We start from the raw sequence: 20845 nt of genomic DNA, 5'->3' as shown, positions 1-20845 counted from the left end.
GCAGCTGGGTTACTTTTTATTTGGAGGTTGGTGGCAGGATTTGCACTCCGGCCACTGTAAAACCCTTCATTCCGCAAAACATACTCCAAGCATTAATAAAAATCTGAAAACCCACTGCGTGAGAGTACCTTCTGTGCAGCTGCCCTTCGCAGGGCAGCTCACTGAATGACGGCATTTGAGCAAAGTCTTTTGGACCCCCAAACTTTGATGAGAGGAGGGAAACCATGGGGTAACCTTCCCGGTCAGATTGTGGTGGTGTGTGTTGAGGTGGTGCTGAGGTGTCATCCACCAGATGGCGGTCTCCTTGGGTTAACCTGAGGTGGTCCCTTCAGGTGAGTGCCTGGAATGTCCTATCCCAAAGAGTGGATGATCACCTGTCTGTGTTATCATTTGAGCTCAAGCATTTGGAAATCGGTACTGCAGCACTCTCTGAGGTTCAGAGACCGGATTGCGGCGAGATCATGGTGGGTGGTTACACCTACTATTGGTCTGGTTGCTCTGATGATTACCATGCCCATCGAGTTGCTGTCGCTGTGTCCAATAAGCTGACTCCAATGATAATTGAGGTAACACCGGTCAACGAGCATATTATGAGACTAAGTATTTGTCACTCATTGGGTGTCATTTCCCTGATCTCTGTATGTGCTCCAACTGAGGACAGTGATCTCACCGTGATGACGCAGTCTGTGCCACGCTCGAGTCTGTGGTTGATCAGCGCCCCAGGCGAGATACTCTTCTCGTCTTGGTGGATTTCAATGCATCGACTGGAACTGATAGGACCGGTTATATGTGACACATGTGTTGGTCCACATGGGTCTGGAACTGTGAACCAGAATAGCACAAAGTTCCTTGAATTTGCAAGAAGTCATGGTCTTAGGGTGGCTGGTTCATGGTTTCAGCACTCACAGGCTCATTGCTGAACTTGGTGTTCCAATGGTGGCGGTGTGGCAAAGGAGATTGTCCATGTGCTCATTGATGGTCACTGGAGGATAATCCAGAACTGCAGGGTCTACCGGACTGCTCCGTTCCTCAATACTGGCCACTGGCTTGTTGTCGCTACTCTGAAGTTGCAGCGTAAATCCAGGAGAATGGTACCATCCCAGCCTAGGCTGGATGTTGGCAAGCTCAAGCATGAGAGGGTAGCTGAGGAGTTTGCGAACAGGCCGAGTTGAGATTTGTGGGGTCTGGGTCCGTTGGGGGATCCTGAAGAGTTGTGGAGTGCCTTCAAGACCAACGTCCTTGATGTTGCCAGGAGATGTCTTGGAACTCACCTGACGGAGAAGAAGAATTTTGTCTCTCAAGGTACTCTGGATACCTTTGACCAGTCGCAGGGCCAGGCTTGATGGTCGAGCCGAGCTATTCATGGAGCTGAGGTGTGAAATTGTATCTGCACTAATGGTGGACAAGGAGGCCTACATGCAAGGAATCTCTGAGGGGGTAGAGCATCACCTGTGGACAAGTGATTCTCATCCTGCTTACAGGGGGAATTCACGCATTGCATTCATCCAAGCCTGTCCCTCGGTGTACTGCAGTTAGAGCAGGGGGTGTTGTGCTCTTGACAGAGGAGTCTGAAGTGAAGGCCCTGCTGGGCCAGTTACTTTGAGGGGCTGTACAAGGCTGATCCACCAGCTGTTGAGTGGGATGTCAGGGGTGTTACTGTCCCTTTTGCTGACCCTCCAATCAACTGTGGTCCACCTTCATTTGTGGAATCACCGGTTGCGGTGAACCAGTTGAAATGGGGTTAAGCTCCAGGGATCTGTGGCATCCATGCTGAATTTCTCAAGGCTGGTGGAAATGCTGTACTTGTGATGCATGCAGTTCTGTGCTCTGCCTGGAACACAGGAATCATCCCAACTGACTGCAACAGGTGTCTTGTTGTCCCTCTCTGGAAAGGGAAGGGTGGTTGCCAAGACTGCAACACCTACCAAGGGTGACGCTGCTCACAGTGCCGGGCAAGGTCATTGCTCAGATAATTCTTGATAGGGTTCACCACCATCTGCTTGAGCACCAGCGTTCAGAGCAGTCAGGCTTTACACCAACGAGATCAATGATTGACTGTATCCTTCCTCTTCGTGTCCTCAACGAATGCAGAGGAGAGTTTTAGCAGGGGCTGCTTGCATTCTAGGTTGATCTCCGTAAAGCATTTGATTCAGTGAATCAGGATGCCCTCTGGAGGATTCTTAGTCTTCGTGGGGTGCCACCAAAACTGATCAATCTGATGTCTGAACTATACTCTGGAACTGAAAGTGCTGTTTGATGTGGTGTTACCATCTCTGAATTATTTCCAGTTCTTACTGGAGTTTGTCAGGTGTGTGTGTGTGTGTGCTGGCCCACACACTTCTCAGCACATATCTGGACTGGGTTAAGAAGAGGATGTCGGAGAGATCAAGCTGCAGTGCATCGTTTGGGAAAGTCAAGATCTCTGACCTTGATTTCACAGACGATGCAGTCATCTTTGCAGAGACTCTGGATATCATTTTTGGGGCCCTCGAGGTGCAGTATGAGGTGTCGGAGCCGCTGTGATTACGGGTTTCCTGAGTCAAAACCCAGATGCAGGCTTTCAATGACATATTGGATGCTGCTCTCTTGTCTGTACCTGTTCGTGGTGAGGATAATAATGTCACAGAGAGACTCACTTATCTTGGCAGTGATTTTCATGTCTCTGCTGACTGTGAGTCAGAGGTCAACAGATCGTGCTGTTGGGCAGCGAACCTTCAGGTTGGTGTCACGCACTTGTAGTCTCTCTGAAGTTGCAAGGGGGTGTGCAGATGTGTCCTGATCTCTGCATGCTGAATTGCAATGACAAGAGGTCCGCGTCCCTCTTGGTCATCCCAGTGGATGCAGTGTCGTGCATCCAGGGTTCCAGCAAGTACATAACCTACAACGATACCACGAAAGGCTACTGACAGGTTCCTTTGCCACCTGATTGTCAGCTCCTCATGGTATTTATGACAGTGTGCCCAGTACAAATATCTCCATGCACCATTGGGTCTGAACATCAGTGGAGATGAGTACAGTTCCAGGGGTGATATTGTGCTGGAAGGCCTCGACCACACTGAAAGTGGTGGATGACATGCTGACGCATAGTGATACATTCGACAGACACTTTAACTATGTACAAGAAGAACTTCTGCTGTCACAAACATAACATGACGATCAACCCGCATATATTTTAGTTAACCCAGGAAATGGTGAAGTTTTGTGGGTACGTTATCAGCCGGTGTGGCATTGCTTCTGATCCGAAAAAGGTGTGTGCGATTGTGGACTTTCCCATGCCGAGAAACTGTTCTACGCTTATTTTTGGGACTTCTGCACCAGCAAGATAGTTTCACTACCAGTCACATCTGCATCAGCTCCTCTGCAAAGTCTGTTAAAGAAGGGATCAATGTTCGAGTAGATGCCAGATCATGATGCAGCATTTCACGCCACTGAACATGCACTGACATCACCACTTGCTTTGGTGCATTTTGACCCTCAGCTGCCTACGATGCTCCAGACAGATGCATCTCGGCTCAACTGACTTGGACATTTATGGTTACAATGTCACAGGGATTCACAGAGACTTGTGAAATGTGTTTCCCGCTACTTAAGTGATATCAAGTCTCGGTATGCTATGATCAAGCTTGAGGCATTGGCAGTGTCTTGGTCTGCGTCCAAATGCAGCCGGTATCTCCTCGGTCTGCCTACATTCAATCTCATGATTGATCGCAGGCCATTGGTGTCGATCTTCAATACCCACATAGAAAGATCGAAAACCCAAGGTTGCAGCATATTATCTAGAAAATGACTCCCTTCATCTTCACCGCCATCTGGCGGAAGGGCTATCATCACACTCTACTGGGCGCGTTTTTGCGTCATTCTGTGGATGTCGCACTGGAGGATAATGAGGAGCAGTGTTCCTCCAACATTATGCGCAACAGGTGGTCATATCAGCTGTTACGAACCTCGTTGATAAGCTGCTGACGTTGCGTGATCCCATCCTGGATGGTCTGCGGGAGCACTCGTGTTGTGGCGTTGAGTCTCGTCTTCTATCCAACACGATCTGCAGCGGATTCCCATTGAAATGTGCCGATTAGGGCTGTAGACTAAGGCAGTACTTTGGAATTCATGATCAGTTGTCTGTGAAGATCCGGACACATCTGCTGATCTATTCTTCTATGCTGGAAAGTCCTAATTGGTCCATGTTGACCGTTTTTCTGGTTAGCCATGTCTGTATTTGTTCTCACCAGGATCATGTGGTCCTTCTTTATGGATATTGGGGTCCCCATTATTTCCACTCTGATGGGGGTCCCCATTTTGCCTTATATGACTTCTGAAAATTTATGGGGCGGTGGGGAGTTCACCATGACATGTCCATTCTGCATCTACCATGCTCTAATAGCCACACCAAGGCCACCATCTAGGCGATGAAAAGCTCGGTCGCTATGATGACACACAACAGCAAACTCAACGATGATAACTTTTGCACAGGACTGTTGGAATGGTGCAACACTCCTCGGGACATGGGCCGCTCCCTGGCTCCTGTCTCGTTCGGCCACCCTCCATGTATAATGGTGTCCAGACATCGTCGCATGTTTGCTGCCGAGTAGCAGCCAGCCGTGGACAAGTGTGACGTGTAAGCCACCAAACTGCGCAGAAAAACCATCATGTATTACGACAAGACTGCAAAGGCATTGAAATCACTCCAGATCGGCACCGACGCATCTATCCAAGATCAGAATACTCAACTGTGGAACAAGACTGCTATTATCATTGCTATTGGACGGCGTTGTGACTACCACATCAAACTTCCATCAGGCTGGGTCAACTGGAGAAACCACTGTTATCTCCATCCGTATCATCAGCACCTTGTGCCTGAGGCACCACCACAATACATGATATCACCCACAAAGAGCCACCTACCAGCAACAAGTTGCTACCTAACCGTAAGAAGGACCGACCCCACCATCTCCCACCTAAGAGGGTCAGGTTTTATCTCCCCTCTGTACAGTCTGCTTGAAATGAGCAGCCACACCCACATTGTAGCACATGTGTTCATCAAGTCACGATGCTAGAATCCTCGACCTGAACTCATGTTCCTGTTAAAAAAATTTCTTCTTTAGTCTTTGCTTGTTTAGCATTTGCGTGATATGTGTATACATGTATGTGCAACTTTGTCATTGCTCTTCGACTGATTATGCTGTATGACACGAACACGATTGTATCCCGCATCTTTGAAAGGGGAAGAGGAGGTGTGGGATTCCGTTCTGTGTTAGGGTGATTATTGGACATGACATCACGTACCATGACCTGTACCAGTGTGTATTGTGACATCCATCTTGCTATAAATATGCCTGTTGATGACGTCTCAACAATGAAGCTGTATTGTTGCTTACACCATGATTTGTCAACATAACACTAACCAACACTATTTCATTTTACACGCAGGCATCAACACTCAAGGCCTGGTTATTCTTCCTGGTCTTCTGAAACCAAGCGAAAGTTATAAAACAATAGTGACAGTTGGATCTTCCAAGCGTCCATTTTCATCAAGTGTTCTTTCCTTTAAAACCAACATTATACCTTTTGGAGGGACATGTGAATGGAGTCCGAGTGAAGGTGAGAAATTGTTCAATCAGTTGTAAATTTTGGACACGGTCATAAAGCATCCCCCTATTGTAGAGGGGAAGGCTTATTGCTGTTATAGGGTTTGTTTGTACAAGTAGTGCCCCTGATATTAATGGCACCACAGATTTTCTTAGACCCCGAGGAGTACTAGAGCACCAGTCAACCAAAAAAAAAAATTCTTCCTGCACTCCAAGTTTCCAAGCCGTAACAATTCCCAAGCTGTATTTCTGAGCCAGTTGGGACTTTCAGAATGAAATTTTGCATCAATAATAGGAATAAAAAGTAGGCGGGGTTGACATTTTTGACCTTGACCTATTTTTAGGGTCATGACCCAATTATAGACATTTTAACATTTCTCACCAAAATTTGACTCTCGTTTGTGGGATCAGAATGAAAATGCCCTCACTACAGAACCGAAATCAAGGCATATTTACGCTTCATTTTCATTATACCCCTCCGGGTTAAAGGTCAAGGTCAAATGACGGTCTGAAAAAAAAAAATGCGTTTTTTGTCAGTGCTCAATTTTGTCAAAGCGGAATCTCAAAGACCGCTTGGCCTTTTGTACCTCCACTGAAGCTGTGCACATGATACTTGATCAGTTTTGGACCTACATTTTTTGAATTGTGGCCAAATTAACAAAGAACACCTTTTTGATCATGACTTGAAAATCTTCCTCCGATTTTCATGATGTTGAGTGTTATGGATAGATTGCAGATGGGTACACATTTTCTTTATTGACACTCCATCCCTAAATGTTGAAGGTCAAAGTCAAATGATTGTCCAAAAAAAATATGGCCATCATTGGACCACAGGCCAACAATAAGTCACTGACGATCAGCAAGGGTAAGTCACCAGGGAAGGCTTACTCTTGGCAATCGCCTTCTGATCGCAGATATTTACTATTAATTTGTTTTTCCATGATGTTGAAACTTCACACAAATGTTCCCCAAGCCTTGGGTGTCCAAATTTGTGAAGGAATAATTCATGGGTCACATGGTTTGGCAGGCATATTGGATTGAAGAAAAATATTAAATAATGTTTTCTCTGGAACTGCTTCATCAATCGACATGAAACTTCAAAATTATGATCTCGTAGTCGTTCCTCCAACGACTTCTGCACTCGGCATAAATTTGATTTTTCTTTGGGAGAAGAAAGTGGAGAAGTGGTTGGAGGTGCAAGGTGTGATGGTATTGGGATTTGTGGACCCAGAGAAGGCCTATGACACTGTCCCGAGAGAGATGGCGATGGTGACACTGAGATGGATGGAAGTGCCTCAACACCTCCTGTAACCTCAACTCCTCTCCTGTCTTGTTTTATCTCTCTTCATCGGGTTTTCTGAGTGTGTGTGTGTGTGTGTGTGTGTGTGTGTGCGTGTGTGCGTGTGTGCGTGTGTGCGTGTGTGCGTGTGTGCGTGTGTGCGTGTGTGTGTGTGTGTGTGTGTCCTGGCGCCTGTCGATGGAAGTAAGCCTGGAGAAGATTGTCATTATTATTTTTGGGTTAGGTCTGCTCTGCGTCCACTTTTATAAGTTGCTTGATTATTGTTGCACCAGACCCTTCTTCCCTATCTCTGCACAACACACCCAAATAAATCTATTGACGATACCACATACTCTTCCTCACCTGCTTGTACATAAATCATTATTATAAATGTTCTCTGATCATTTTTGTCTTTTCCTTCATTGATCCAGCATTGTCCAAGTCCTAGATTAGCTGGGACTTTATTCCCAACAATCAGTTCCTTTTAGCCGCTACGTCCTTAGCAGTGTCGCTTGGCTGCATCCGATCCAGTAAAATGATCCGGTTCGGACAAAGCGCACCGAGGGCGTGTTCCCCGGTAATTAAATCACGTGATTAATTAGGTAACCCGGTTCGCCCTTAGGAGGGAGGACCCTTGGTCACGTGGTTGAGTTATTGGCGTCCACTGTCGGTTAAGCGACCCGCCGCGTCACGGAATTATCCATGTGCGACGGCCTGCAATTCCAGGGAGTCTGGTGGGAGCTGAGATAGCTCCCCCCCCCCCCCGAGTGGTCTTCTCACCCGACCCCCGGCCCTCAAATATATATATATATATATATATATATATATATATATATATATATATATATATATATATATATATATATATATATTGGATTCTCTTTAATAGCTTTGGGCTTCTATTTCCATGTATTAATTGCTGTATTTGTCCCGTTTCCTTTCTCAGGTGTTCTCTCTGTTTCATCTGTTGCCATTTCCATGGTGGTACATGGTCATGGTCTTTGTCTGTCTGATTTATTTTTCTCATGGCAATGTTTGACTGTCACTTTTTCTTGAATGGGCAATGCTACTGCTAAGCCCATGGAGTTGATTTCCATCAATCCAACTGACCTTGGTATGACTTTTGTGATCTATATGCTGTTGATGCAATCCTGGCAAATTTATACACAGGGACCGGTTCTCGTCTCGTCACCAGTTTTGTTTTTCTCAGCTGCTCCATGAATCGTTTGCCCTTGCCTTTCATCCCCCAAAGCTCAAGGACCGAAGAGATCTGGCATTTAAGAATGATTATTTCTCCTTTTCCTCCGTTTTTCTTTCGTTATATTTCTTATTTGGAACTTGATCTTTTCTTTGCCAACATCAGGTAACACCTCATCAGTGTTTTGACTCCGTGCAGATTCCTGTCTCTGTGTCAGATGATCTTCTTCACAAGAGGAGGTGCAGACTATTTATTTTTAGTGCGAATCTCGTCTGCTCAGATTTGCGACTGCACAGATAGACACGGGATTTCTGTGCAGAGTCCGTATTCCAATATTTCGTGTTTTATTTTCAACACTGAATATTGAAAATGCCTAAACTCGGTGTTTGCATTGAAATCTTGTGTCCTAAACCCATTGCTTTCTCTACCCACCTGACCCAGTCGCACCCAACTGTCCCTGGACTCTGTGTCCTTTTCTCCTGACAAGGTGGAGAGCTTGCTGTCAAACCTCGACTCAGATTCTGCAACCGGTCCAGACGGCATCAGCCCACGTGTCATAAAAGCCTGCTCCTCTGCTCTTGCTCACCCTCTCTCTGTTCTATTCACCCTCTCATTTGCTCAAGGTCATCTGCCATCTGCTTGGAAATCAGCAAACATTACTGCCCTGCACAAAAAAGTTGCAACAACAGATCCCTTCCACGACAGACCAATCAGCCTTCTCCCAATCATCAGCAATCATCCATCATCACTTCAGACATTAAATCCTTCCTCTTCTCCAATGGTTTGATTTCCGATCATCAATTTGGTTTCAGACCAGGTCACTCTACCATGGATATCCTGCTTCTGCTCTTATCTCCCAACAATGGATGGAAGTCCTCAATACCAGACAGGAAATCCGAGCCATATCCCTGGATATATCGCGTGCTTTTGACACGGTCTGGCGCCCTGCCCTGCTCACCAAACACTCTTCCTATGGTATCCAAGGCCATCTCCACTCATGGCTCGCAGACTTCCTCTCCTGTCGCAGTCAATGTGTGGCCCTAAATGGAGTTATTTCATCCTCTCTTCCTGTCCTGGCTGGAGTTCCTCAAGGTAGCGTTCTGAGCCCTGTTCTTTGTCTGGTTTTCATCAATGATCTCTCCGACTCTCTGGAAAATCCTCTTTATCTCTTTGCTGCTGACTCCACCCTCTGCCGTACCATCTGTCATCCTTCAGACCGGCAAGCAGCAGCTTCTTCGCTCACTGCAGATCTGGATAAAATCACAAACTGGTCCAACACGTGGAACATGTCTTTCAATCTGGACAAATCTCACACTCTCTCTGTGTCTCTCTGAAAGGACCATTTAGAACCCCCCCCCCATCCACTTTCTCAACAATCCTCTGGAAGAAGTCCTTTCTTTCAAGCTTCTGGGTCTCACTATCTGCCATGACCTTTCCTGGGAAAGCCACATTTCAAACCTCACCTCCAAAGCCAGTCGCCGACTGGGAATCCTCCATCGTGCAAAGTCCTTCTTCGGCCCACCTGAACTCCTGACCACTTACAAGGCTTTTGTCCACAGCCTGATGGAGTACTGCTCTCCTCTCTGGGCTGGTGCTCCTGCCTCCCACCTTTCTCGGCTTCACGCTGCGGAAACCAAGGCATTTCGGATCATTGGCATTTCACGCAATGAGGCTGAGTCTTTGGGCCTCTTACTCTCTCACCGCAGGCTGGTCGGTGGTCTTTCTGTCTTCTACCGTCTCTCCTCCAGCCTCTCCCCCACCCCCCCTGCTCTCTATGCGATTTGTCTCCACCACATTTCCGCAGGGCGTTCAAGGTCCACCAACAACCCCGTTCTTGTAAAACGACCAAAATCACGAATCACTGCTCACCTTCACGCTTTCATTCCTCTTTTTCCCGCCTTTGGAATAAACTCCCTCACTCTATTTCATCCCATTCTTCCCTCCAGGCCTTCAAAACAGCTGTTAACTACCACCTCTTATCATCCCCCATCCAAATCCTCAATCTTTTCCACCCCAGATAATCCACCCAAGCCCACCTCCTTCAAATTCCTTGCTTTCCTTCCTGAAAGTCCCTGTAATGTCCATCTTCTATTCCCCATGTTCCCCGCCCCATCCCTCTCCCTTCCACAGATCTCCTCATGTCTCTGTTCCCCACTGTTTTGTCCTTCCCACTCCCGCCCTTCTTGTCTCATGTCCTCGTTGCTGTGCATTGTGTGTTTCTCATTCGAGCCTCGACAAAGTATGCAAACAAACAAAAAAACACTTTTCTCTTCCTTTCATCCTGTGCCCCCTCCTCCATTCTTCCCCTCTCGCTGTGATCTTCCCGTCATCCCGCCCCTCCTCCATACCCTCTCTCGGAATCTTGGCACTGTTTTCTTCCTTCTGGTATCGTACTGCTTCAGGCTTACCTCCCTTCTCTGTGGGCGTCTTGTGAGAGCTTTAACTTTTGGTGCCATCCTCGCGATACAGTAACCTCCTGCAGCTCCATGTGATGCATCTGATGCACAATCATCTGTGGGGCCTAAACGACCCACTCCGCCATCTGTAGAGCCTCGCTCACTTCTCGTCTGCTCCCGACAGAGTTCTCCATCTCCAGCCACGTCTTCCTTGGAGTCCTCCTTATGAGCCCCACGGAGTCTTAGCACCCTGATTCAACAGCGCACTAGCTCTCAAGCCAAGCACGTCTGGCAGTGGCCTACTCTTCCATCTTACCTCAAGCCTCTCCACCTTGGCTAGGTCACTAATCTTCCTTTGAGATCGACCTCTTACTGCTCTCCCTCTTCTTGGCGTTAAATTAGAGGCCTTCTATTCTCCATCGGTCGACCCAAGCAGGGAAATTGGTGAGTGCTGTGTCGCAGCGATACGAGTCCGAACAAGTACAGTTGCAGTTTATGTGTGTAAGTACACAACAAAAGGTGGGACAGAACATTTCAGGCATAGAATGGGTTGAGTTTGTTGTGAGGTTCTTTCCAGTATGGTGGTGGGTTCGGCTGTATGAATTTTTGTTGTGTGTCCACGACATTTACAATGATGGTATTTACATCGATCATGTTCTCTATTCTCATTGCTATCATTTTTACGTATATTTGTTCATGTTTATTTCTTTCTCTCACTGTCCTGATCGATTATTTCTGCTAAATGATCTTTTACTAGAATATAAGTCCCGTCGCTTCACTGACGGAAATACCAATCTTTGCTGGGATGGCTAATCAATAGGGCAAGAAGAAAAATGATTCCTGGGAGTGTGGGGATAACCAGCATCTGTTCTCATGTTATAACATGGCAAAAAAACAAACAGACAGACAGACAGACAGACATGGCTCCTTTTATAATGTAAATAATGAATAAACTATGTCGGAAATTGAATTGCCTCATTTTCCTGCCAGCTGGACCAGATTTTACATCATATTTCTCACTCATTCACAGGTATTGCTGGTTTCACCAAATTTCAAGTCCTTTGCAGAAACTGGACACTGCTCAATGAGAGCACAGATTCTTCTGCAACCTACATTACAAAGGCAAAGAATCATGAGCGGGAGTTTATGCTTTATATCAACACAGTTGTCCTGACCACGAAACTCATCTTGCCTTTTGGAGACCCGAGTGTGGACCATCTGCTTAATGTATCTGTTGAAGTTTGCAATGTGTACCATGACTGCACCGAATCTCCTTCAACAGTTCAGGTGAGACAAATTGAATATTCAAGGTTTGAAGTACTTTTTTTGTAACTAACCAGTTGCAGGCCAACATATTCTCAACAAGGCCAATATTATTGAAGCCACAGGTGAGTAATGTGAATCACGGAACCCATGTTTGAAGAAAACGTTGTGTGAAGTAAGTAAAGGACATGATAATTCCAGTGTTGTGTGAAAAGTGTAGTTTAGTCCAATGGTGTTCTAAAATTGCTGAGGACTATTTAAATGTAACTAATTTCCTCTGGCACCAAAGGTGGATGGAGGTTAGGTTTTCACCCCTGTTTGTCTGTCTGTCTGTGAGTAGGATATCTCAAAAAGTTACGGACAGACATGGTAAACGAAACATGGTGGACAGTTTGGGCATGTGGCAAGGACAAGTTAATTTAAATTTTGTGAAGATCCGAATCCAGATACGAGATTAAATTTGTTTTTGTTAAGTGATTCTTCACAATTGAGAGATGAGACCAAAAACTATAGCACGATATTTCAAACGATTATGGACTGATTCTTACGAAATTTGGTCGATGAGTTGGGTTGGTGACAAGAACAAGCTGATTTTATTTTGGTTGAATTACGGATGCAGATCTGGACTATCATTGGGCTCCAAAATAAATGTAAACTTTTCAGCCTGGTGGAGGTATGTGCTCTACCAAGTGCCGTTCTAGTTGCATAATGATTTTACACGTAATACTACACTGTATATCCAATATAAAATCCTGCCTTGCTGGGCCTCTGATCATGACACAAATATACAGATGTGAAATTTTGTTTCTGCATCTCACTGAACTCGTATCCACTCTTTACGATGTCAAGCAGTGCCATAATCTATCTATAATTCCAGCAATCTCTGTGTGTGTGTGTGTGTGTGTGTGTGTGTGTGTGTGTGTGTGTCTGTCTGTCTGTATGTTTGTCTACGACCACTGTTTCTCGACAAACACTGGTCCGATCTAATTGAAACGTGCCAGGTATATTGCTGGTGCCCTGTAGATGTGCCTTTTCAAGGTTTGATATTAATCGGACAAGTGGTTCCCAAGTTATGGCCATTTATTTCCCAACCAATGACAGGACACGGTGCTATGACGCCACGATTGACGTCACAATTGTTCTTTTTATTTATTTTTTCCCACGTATGGCCGCGCACGTACGGGCACGCGAGAGCGAAGGAACGGCCTGTGTGGTTGTTGTTTCTGGCACACGGTTTGAAAGATTTTTTTTTCAGTGACAGTACACGGTGCTATGACGTCACGATTGACGTCACAATTCTTCTTTTTTTTTTCTTTGAAAGCTTTTTTTTTCTTTGCACGTATGGCCAGGCACATACGGGCACACACTAGTGTTTCAAATGGGCCCTGAATCGGCAAATTTGTGTTATCTGGGCAACAACGATAACTCAATTACATCAGATAAACAGCATGACCTTTGCTACAATTCTCAATTTAAAACACATAGACCACCAGCTTTAATTGCATTGAATAATTCTGGTTTCTACTCTTGCTTCTCTTTGCTTTGGGGAGTCTAGATGTGTTCTTCATGCTAACTCAGCAAACTATTAGGTCTTAAGCCTCAAGCAAGAAGAAAAGACAATCTTGCTGGACATTTTCTGATCATTTGAAACTGTATATAATGCATCTCTGGTCACCAAGTTGTCAGCCAATAGCATTATTGTTCATCTGACTCGTGGATTTCATCCAATGTCACAGACAGCATATTGCGCTTGGGAATCTTGCCTGCTCTATGATTTGAGGTCAGCGTCCATCATAGCAGCATCCAGGATGAATTTTGTTTCATTTACATCTGAAACTAGAGAGTTCAGAGAACACATTATCCCATGCAGTCTTGACAAACAAGGACATGGGCTGGGTCTCTGAGGGGCAAATTTGATTGGTCGTTATGACGTAAAATGCCATACTATTTTGTCAAAATACTGTGAAATGGAAGGTTTTTGAAAGTGCCAATGAGGCGATTGGTGCTCTACAGTATTCAAGTATATAATTCAATTGAAATAAAATAACGATTTTAAAAGTTGTAGAGTCGGGGGACGCATAGAGAGTCGGGAGGGTGGGCTGCGTAGAGAGAGTCGGGGGCCATGTAGAGAGAGTGAGTCAGGAGTGCACAGGAAGAAAGACAGACAGTCTGGAGGAAGAAGTGTACGAAATAGATGGAAAGTATGGCCAAAATCATCCAAAAAGCAGATGGATCGACAGTGTAATGGCGCTCGCTGTATGTGGGATGGGTGGGTGGGGGGGGGGGGTGGTGTCAGGGTAAATAAGTTGAAAACCCATCAGACAAATCACTAAAGGTCAGTCATAATCTAAAGATGGTGGTGACCCTTGCTCCAAGCTTTCTGTGCACATCCACTCCTTTATACATACAGTATTTCTTTGTTTTTCTGTAAAATTGTTTCCCTGAGTTTGTTCAATCCTGCTGCTCCATTTAGCCTTTGAATATGGTGTCCTCTCAAGGTGTCACCTTTCACTAGCATGATCTTTGTATTTACACTTGTATTTACACTATACAAATTACACTAATTTATTTCAATTATCTGTATACTGGACAGATTTTTAAATTTCTAAATTTCAGTCCAGGACATTCAAATTAATAAAAATACAGCCACATTATTCACAGTGATCGGGGAAATATTTCAGCTTTCTCACGATATGGCTTCTAAAAAAAAAGGGCCAAGTTAAACTCCACATTTATTATGATTGTGTACAAATCAGAATGAAGTTGTGACAACAACAACAAATTATATTTGTACATTGATTTCTCAGTAGAATCATTGTGTTTCTCAGGTTTTCATCAAAATGTACCTTTGTTTTTAATAACATAGGTTCTTCCACTGAAGCCAGATGAACACAATACGACTAAGGAGTTTGAAGAAGGTGGAAAATTGTGGAGCACAGTAAAGCAAAATCCCAATCTCGCCATTGAGTATGTTCAAGTATACGCATCCCTGCTTGGATCTTTCACAAATGCTGACGCACAATTTGTAAGTGCAATTGTTTTTATTTATTTAAAAGAATGAGTCATTCTGCAAGTTGTGAAAAATTCATTGGCTTGATTATTGGTTTGAAGGCCAAGATGTGTAAAAGGCAACTTCCTCTCATATACAAGCTAAACATCAAAATGTATTTGTTTGTCCATAATAAGTGTGATTGACTTTTTATTAAAGTACCTGTTTTGGATTGGCCTGTTTGGGTGTTCACATCTGAGCACTTTGTTCATTGTGATTTAACTGCATATCTATTCAAATACCAATATGATGTTGATTTCTCCATTGTATTCCATTGTTCTTGTACTGTAGTTCATGTTAAAGTACATTGATCTCTCCTAATTACATGTAGTACATGAATAAGCTCCTAAATAAGCTTGAGAGAGTTAAAATATAAAATAAATTCCATTAGAATGGATTTAACTTTTCCCTATACTGTATCTGTTTAATTTCCCTTTTTTTCACTTTGTATACAAAGTCAAGGCTTGTGGAAGAACTAGAACACCGAATGAATCAGAATGCAACAGAACAAAAGGGCAAAAGGGTAGTAGAGAGTGGGGGGGGGACACCAACAGCAGGGTTGAAGGACAAAATAGAGGGAGACTTGGAAAAATAATGGGTGTGGGGAGGACTGATGGGTCGGGCAAGATGGATACAAAAGCAAACTCTTAGGAAAGAACAACTGGAAATTATGAAGATTGGGTTGGGGGTTTGGGGGGGGGATGGCAGCTGGGGTAGAAAAGATCATGGTTTTGGATGGGGGATGATCTGAGATAGTGGTCATCTGTCTTGAACATCTGGAGATAAGAATAAGATTGAAGACAATGTGGGAGTTGGTTCCACAGGTGAGAAAAAAAAGAGGAACGAATGAGTGGTGGTGAGCTGTGTCACAACTCAGGCAGATTTCTGCTCGCAAAACACATAAGATGTGCAAACAAACCAAAGAAGAGAAGCACATTAGATGTTAGCAAAGGAAACCGATATCATCGTAATGCTTGAGATACAACCTTATCAAAAACTTCTGTATCATGTTTGAGTGCAGAATGAATGTCCACAAATGATTTACATTTTTGTACACGAGAAGTTTTATGTTGAAAAAACATTTTTCTTTGACGAGGGTCCCCTTGAAGTTGTGACATCCTGCTTGTAACCGTTTAGCTAATCACAAAATGGTAATCCAAACTCTTCTTCAATTTATGATGTAGAATAAAAATGCAGATGAAATATAAGTTTGTCACATATGTCATGTGTGTACCCAAATTTTGATGTCATTTCAGTCAATAACAAGCTCGAATGAGCTAAGATCCTCGTCCTCTTAATGATGACATCATAAAAACGAATATGACATCATTGTGATGTATCAGGTTTGCGATAAATTATCTGTGCTAATGCCCGGCTTGATTCCCGCAAACAAACTTCAAACAGCTTGCCTAGTTTCAGAGATAATGGTATAGGCGATTTCCATTAGCGGCAATATGACGTCAACTTTTTTTCTGGGAAGAATTTCCAAAATCGGAGATGGTTACTGTCTGCGCGTGGGTATTTTTACATATATATGCCAAGTTTCAGGAAGTTTCGATGAAAACCATAGGCTGTGAAACAAAACAATAGGAATGACGTCATAAAAATTGATATGACGTCATAGTGATGTATCATCTGTGCGGTAATTAATCTCTGCTAATGCCCTGTTCGATTCCCACAAACAGAATTCAAAAGGCTTGCTTAGTTTCGGAGATAATTTTTAGGCGATTTCCATTAGCGGAGATATTTTGACGTTATAACTTTTTTTTCTCGGAGAAATTTTCAAAATCGGAGATGGTTACTGTCTGCGCAGGGTATTTTTACATATATATGCCAAGTTTCAGGAAGTTTCGATGAAAACTGTAGGCTGTGAAACAAAAACGTCCACAAGAACAACAACGTGAGTAAGACTTAGAGATCCTCCATGAGGATCTAAAAATCATATGCGCAATAAAATATATGAATGTTTTTTAAAATTGGTGCCCATGTTTTTTCATTTTTTTTATATTGAAGACAAAATAGAGGCAGACTTGGAAAAATAACGGGTGTGGGGAGGAATTACTCGCAAATACAACCCGTCGCTTCGATGACGGATGTGAATGGAAGGGCGGTGGAGGAAGAGAAATGGAGAGAGAGGGGGAAGGGAGGCAGAGAGGACAGAGGGAAGGGAGAGGAGGGAGGGGAGACGAGGAGTGAGTGAAGAAGGGGAAGCTTGGAAACGTGAGAAGAGTGAGGAAGGGGAGTGGAGGTGGGGAGAGCATACACTGTGAGAGGGAGGGGTCAGAGAGAGAGAGAGCAATAGATTGACAGAGGTGTGGGAGGACAGTGCTGCATTTTATTCAGAGTGGGGAGGGAGGTGGGGACAGAGAGAGTTGGGGGGGGAGGGGGTAAGAAAAAAAAAAGAGAGATCGATGAGGGGTGGAGTTGGCGTTAGCAAAGAGAGTGATGTGTTATATTTAATGACTGAACACAAATGTTTTTAAAATCACATGTCAGAATAGCTGTACTATACATACAACGACACATTAGAGTTTGTAATGTTAACCACAGGCACATCTGCAAAGACTTTGATATCCCAGTTTCAGAAAATTTATGGGAACATTAACCAAAAGCATGGATTGAAAACATGGAAGCATGGATTGAAAACCGCTCACGTACGACCTAATGATCCCATCGAGCATAAACATCGAAAACAAAGCATTGCAACCAGACATCAGAATTAGGTACAAAAAAGAGAGAAGAAGGCATTGCTAATTGAGGTGTTAATACCAGTGATTTTGGACTAAACAATACAGAAATCAAAAAATGACCAAATACCATGACCTCAAGAATGAAGTGAAAAGATCCTGGAAGCTAAAGAATGCCATAGTTGTACCAGTGATAGTTGAAGCGATGGGAATTATGAGAAAGAACCTCATAGAGATATTAAAAACCATCCCTGGGAATATTATTTCAAACGAACTACAGTTGGAAGCTGTCCAGCACTCAGCGACGATCCTGAAGAGAGCTCTCGACACAAAACCTTGAGAACAGAAAACTTCACAGCTTGGTCTGTGAATCGTGACCCCTTAACAAAATGAAGGTGGATACTTTGAGCCTGCCCTGGGAGGAGTCCACTCCACATTCTGAAACTTGCATCTGAAGATGATCTGAACACACACACACACACACACACACACACACACACACACACACACACACACACACACACACACACACACACACACACACACGGAGGTGGATACTTTGAGACCTGGGAGGGCTCCATTCCACTTTTTGAAACCCCTATATATGGAGATAACAACCAACGGCACACACACACACCCACACACACAGACACACACACACACACACACACACACGGAGGTGGAGACTTTGAGACCTGGGAGGGCTCCATTCCACTTTTGAAACCCCTATATATGGAGATAACAACCAACGGCACACACACACACACACACACACACACACACACACACACACACACACACACGGAGGTGGATACTTTGAGACCTGGGAGGGCTCCATTCCACTTTTTGAAACCCCTATATATGGAGATAACAACCAACGGCACACACACACACACACACACACACACACACACACGCACACACATTGCCTTTTATTAGTATAGACAAGCAAATACCACCCGTTGCATCGGCCTCTTCTTGGAGTTGGATCCTCGGGGAAGCGACGCATCGACAGGAAGGATCGGCGCCTCATCTCACCGGCACGTGTTGAGAAGCGCAAGAGGATTCATGGGAGCTCCGGAAGGATCGCAGCGATTGGATCCAGCTCGCTCTCGCTGGAGCCCAGGTCTGGACAAGTTGAAGACCACACGAGGTGGAAAGGTTCGAGTCAAGCTCTGAGTTTCAGCTCACCTGTCCTCTGAGCTGGAGCTCGTGATTAAAGGCCTCAGCCACAATTTTGTGTGTGCGTGCGTGTGTGTGTGTGTGTGTGTGTGTGTGTGTGTGTGTGTGTACATGTGTGTGCGTACATGTGTGAGTGTGTGTGTACGTACGTACGTGTGTCCGTGGGCCCGTCTAATAAGCAGGAACTGCTGTTAAGTGTAAATGACTGTACATAATAAGTAGGCGGTTGTAGTTCTTTTGTCGTGCTTTTGTTGTTTGTATAATTGCATAGTGTTTTGCCTTATTTAATTGCATACGTGTTTCATGATAATAAATGTCCTTGTGTGAATGTAAACCTGCTCGTTGCGTCCATTCCCTCATTGACTGGACATTTCGTGTGTTGGGAGTTAGAAAGCTGTTGGTTTGCCGTAATAGGGGGGCATTTGGACCGACGGTTCTCGGCGAATACGCTGCTCGGAATTGCGCACGAACAAGCTCGCCTCGGCAGTTTGTTCCGTACGATTTCCGTCGAGGGTGGAATACCCCTGTAGTTGGATCACGTGGTTATTTAGGTAAATTGAAGATTGGCAATCGACCCTACTCCACGTGATCTGCCGATTGGCGTATTTCGGTTCTTGTACAAGGACCCGTCGCTCGGAGTTATCCGGATGGCGATCTATATTCCGGGCGATCGGTCGGGCCGACTCGACTTGCGGCTCCGTTCAGAGCGGTCGGTTGGCGGCCGACCCCCCCGGCCAGTAACAACTGGTTGTCAGGAGTGCGATTCGGCCCCCTCCGCCTCCGTAGCAAAATTTACGGAGTCGGATCAGGAGTATACGGAGCAAACCCCCCCGTGTCCCCAAATTACGAGCGTTATTAATTTTATTCCCAGCAAGTAAAATGTTCAGCCAAGGCGAGCAGGGGCAGGAGGGATTAGGAATGGATTTGGAAATGTTAGAATCTTTGACTCAGGACGAAATGACCATGCAGGACACTCCCATTATGCAGGTTGACTATTCCCCGCAAATAAATGCAGAGTCCGCAATGGGCGCAGCGGCGGGAGCCGCAGTGTATGGCACCCCCCTCCCCTCCTCCGTCAAAATCCCTCCTCAGTCCCCAGCGAAACCACAACCGACCGAGGAGATTCGGTTTCGTCGGAGTCGGCTGAGATCAGCCAAGTGGGGGAAATGTTGATGCAGATGATGCAGTCTATAAAAGAGATGATGGATAACATGGCCACAAAAGATGGCATGAAAACGAATGTGCAACAAATGGGAAACGATATGAAAAACGAAATGAAAGAGGAAATGAAAGAATTGCGGGGTGAAATGCAGAGCATGGGGCTGGATATCCAAGAAGGGCAAAAGGCAGTAAGTCTGGGCATAAGAGGCATAATGGCGCCTGCACGTGGCGAGATACGGGCAGTGGAGTGCAAAATGGCGGCGCCACGTGGCAGAGGCACCGAACCAGCGAGCGAGCTGAGGGAGAGTGTGGATTGTGTCGGCTCCGCGGTGGAGGACAAAATAATTCGGGAGACGCGTTGGGCAAGACTCGTGCAGGTGACGGAAAAAGTGACGGTGACACAGAGGGAAAAATTAAATGAGGTGACTGAGACATGCAGGACGAGACACGTGGAGGTGACTGAGACATGCAGGACGAGACACGTGGAGGTGACTGAGAAATGCACGGAGACGCAGGCGACAAAGGAAGGAACACCAGAGCCACGGGGAATAGAACAGGAAACAGAGACGAAAAGCCAGGAAGAAACGGAAATAATAAACGAGGTGACTGAGATAAAACAAGTAGAGGAGAAACTCCAGGTAATTGACGAGCACACACAGGTTGGGATAGTGAGGGACAATGGGGTTGAGCTGGGGGAGTGTTTTGTGACCCGGTGCGAGCAGCAGGATGGCCTCCTTCAGGAACGAGGTGAGGGACTGTGCCCCCTTGAGGCGGATTGTGACGAGGAGCGTCTGGTCGAGCCTTGCGAGGTAAAGGGGGCGAGTGCTGTGAATGGGTGCACGCGGAGCTTGGGGGTTATGGAAACCCCGGGACCCCTTGAGGTGGTGCTAATTCCCAGCGTGGTTGTTCCGGTGTGTGTGGTATCGAAATGTGTGTTTGTGAGTGTGCCGAAATGCGTGCTTTCCAGCACGCATGGTGTGGATGAAGCACTGTGTGTGGATGAAGCACCGTGTGTGGATGAAGCACCGCATGTGGATGAAACACC

The 20845-nt window shown here is 45.3% G+C and overlaps 1 protein-coding gene and 1 long non-coding RNA gene across 2 annotated transcripts in view; one reads left to right on the top strand and one right to left on the bottom strand.

Moving 5' to 3' along the window:
- LOC147010961 (polycystin family receptor for egg jelly-like) overlaps window positions 1-20845 on the top strand; it is a 179844-nt gene that overhangs the window by 6512 nt on the left and 152487 nt on the right. Inside the window, exons 3-5 of the mRNA XM_085860453.1 lie at window positions 5428-5598; window positions 11489-11745; window positions 14588-14746. Of these exons, the coding sequence (XP_085716579.1) occupies window positions 5428-5598; window positions 11489-11745; window positions 14588-14746 (587 nt within the window). The remainder of the gene's footprint in view (window positions 1-5427; window positions 5599-11488; window positions 11746-14587; window positions 14747-20845) is intronic.
- Window positions 1-20845, bottom strand: part of LOC147010963 (uncharacterized) — a 118907-nt gene that overhangs the window by 66771 nt on the left and 31291 nt on the right. The window lies entirely within an intron of this gene.

Source organism: Eptatretus burgeri, chromosome 16 (assembly GCF_056783735.1).
Source record: "Eptatretus burgeri isolate ZD-2024b chromosome 16, Ebu_testis_v1, whole genome shotgun sequence".
NCBI lineage: Eukaryota > Metazoa > Chordata > Myxini > Myxiniformes > Myxinidae > Eptatretus > Eptatretus burgeri.
This window is presented reverse-complemented; position numbering and strand designations above follow the sequence as displayed.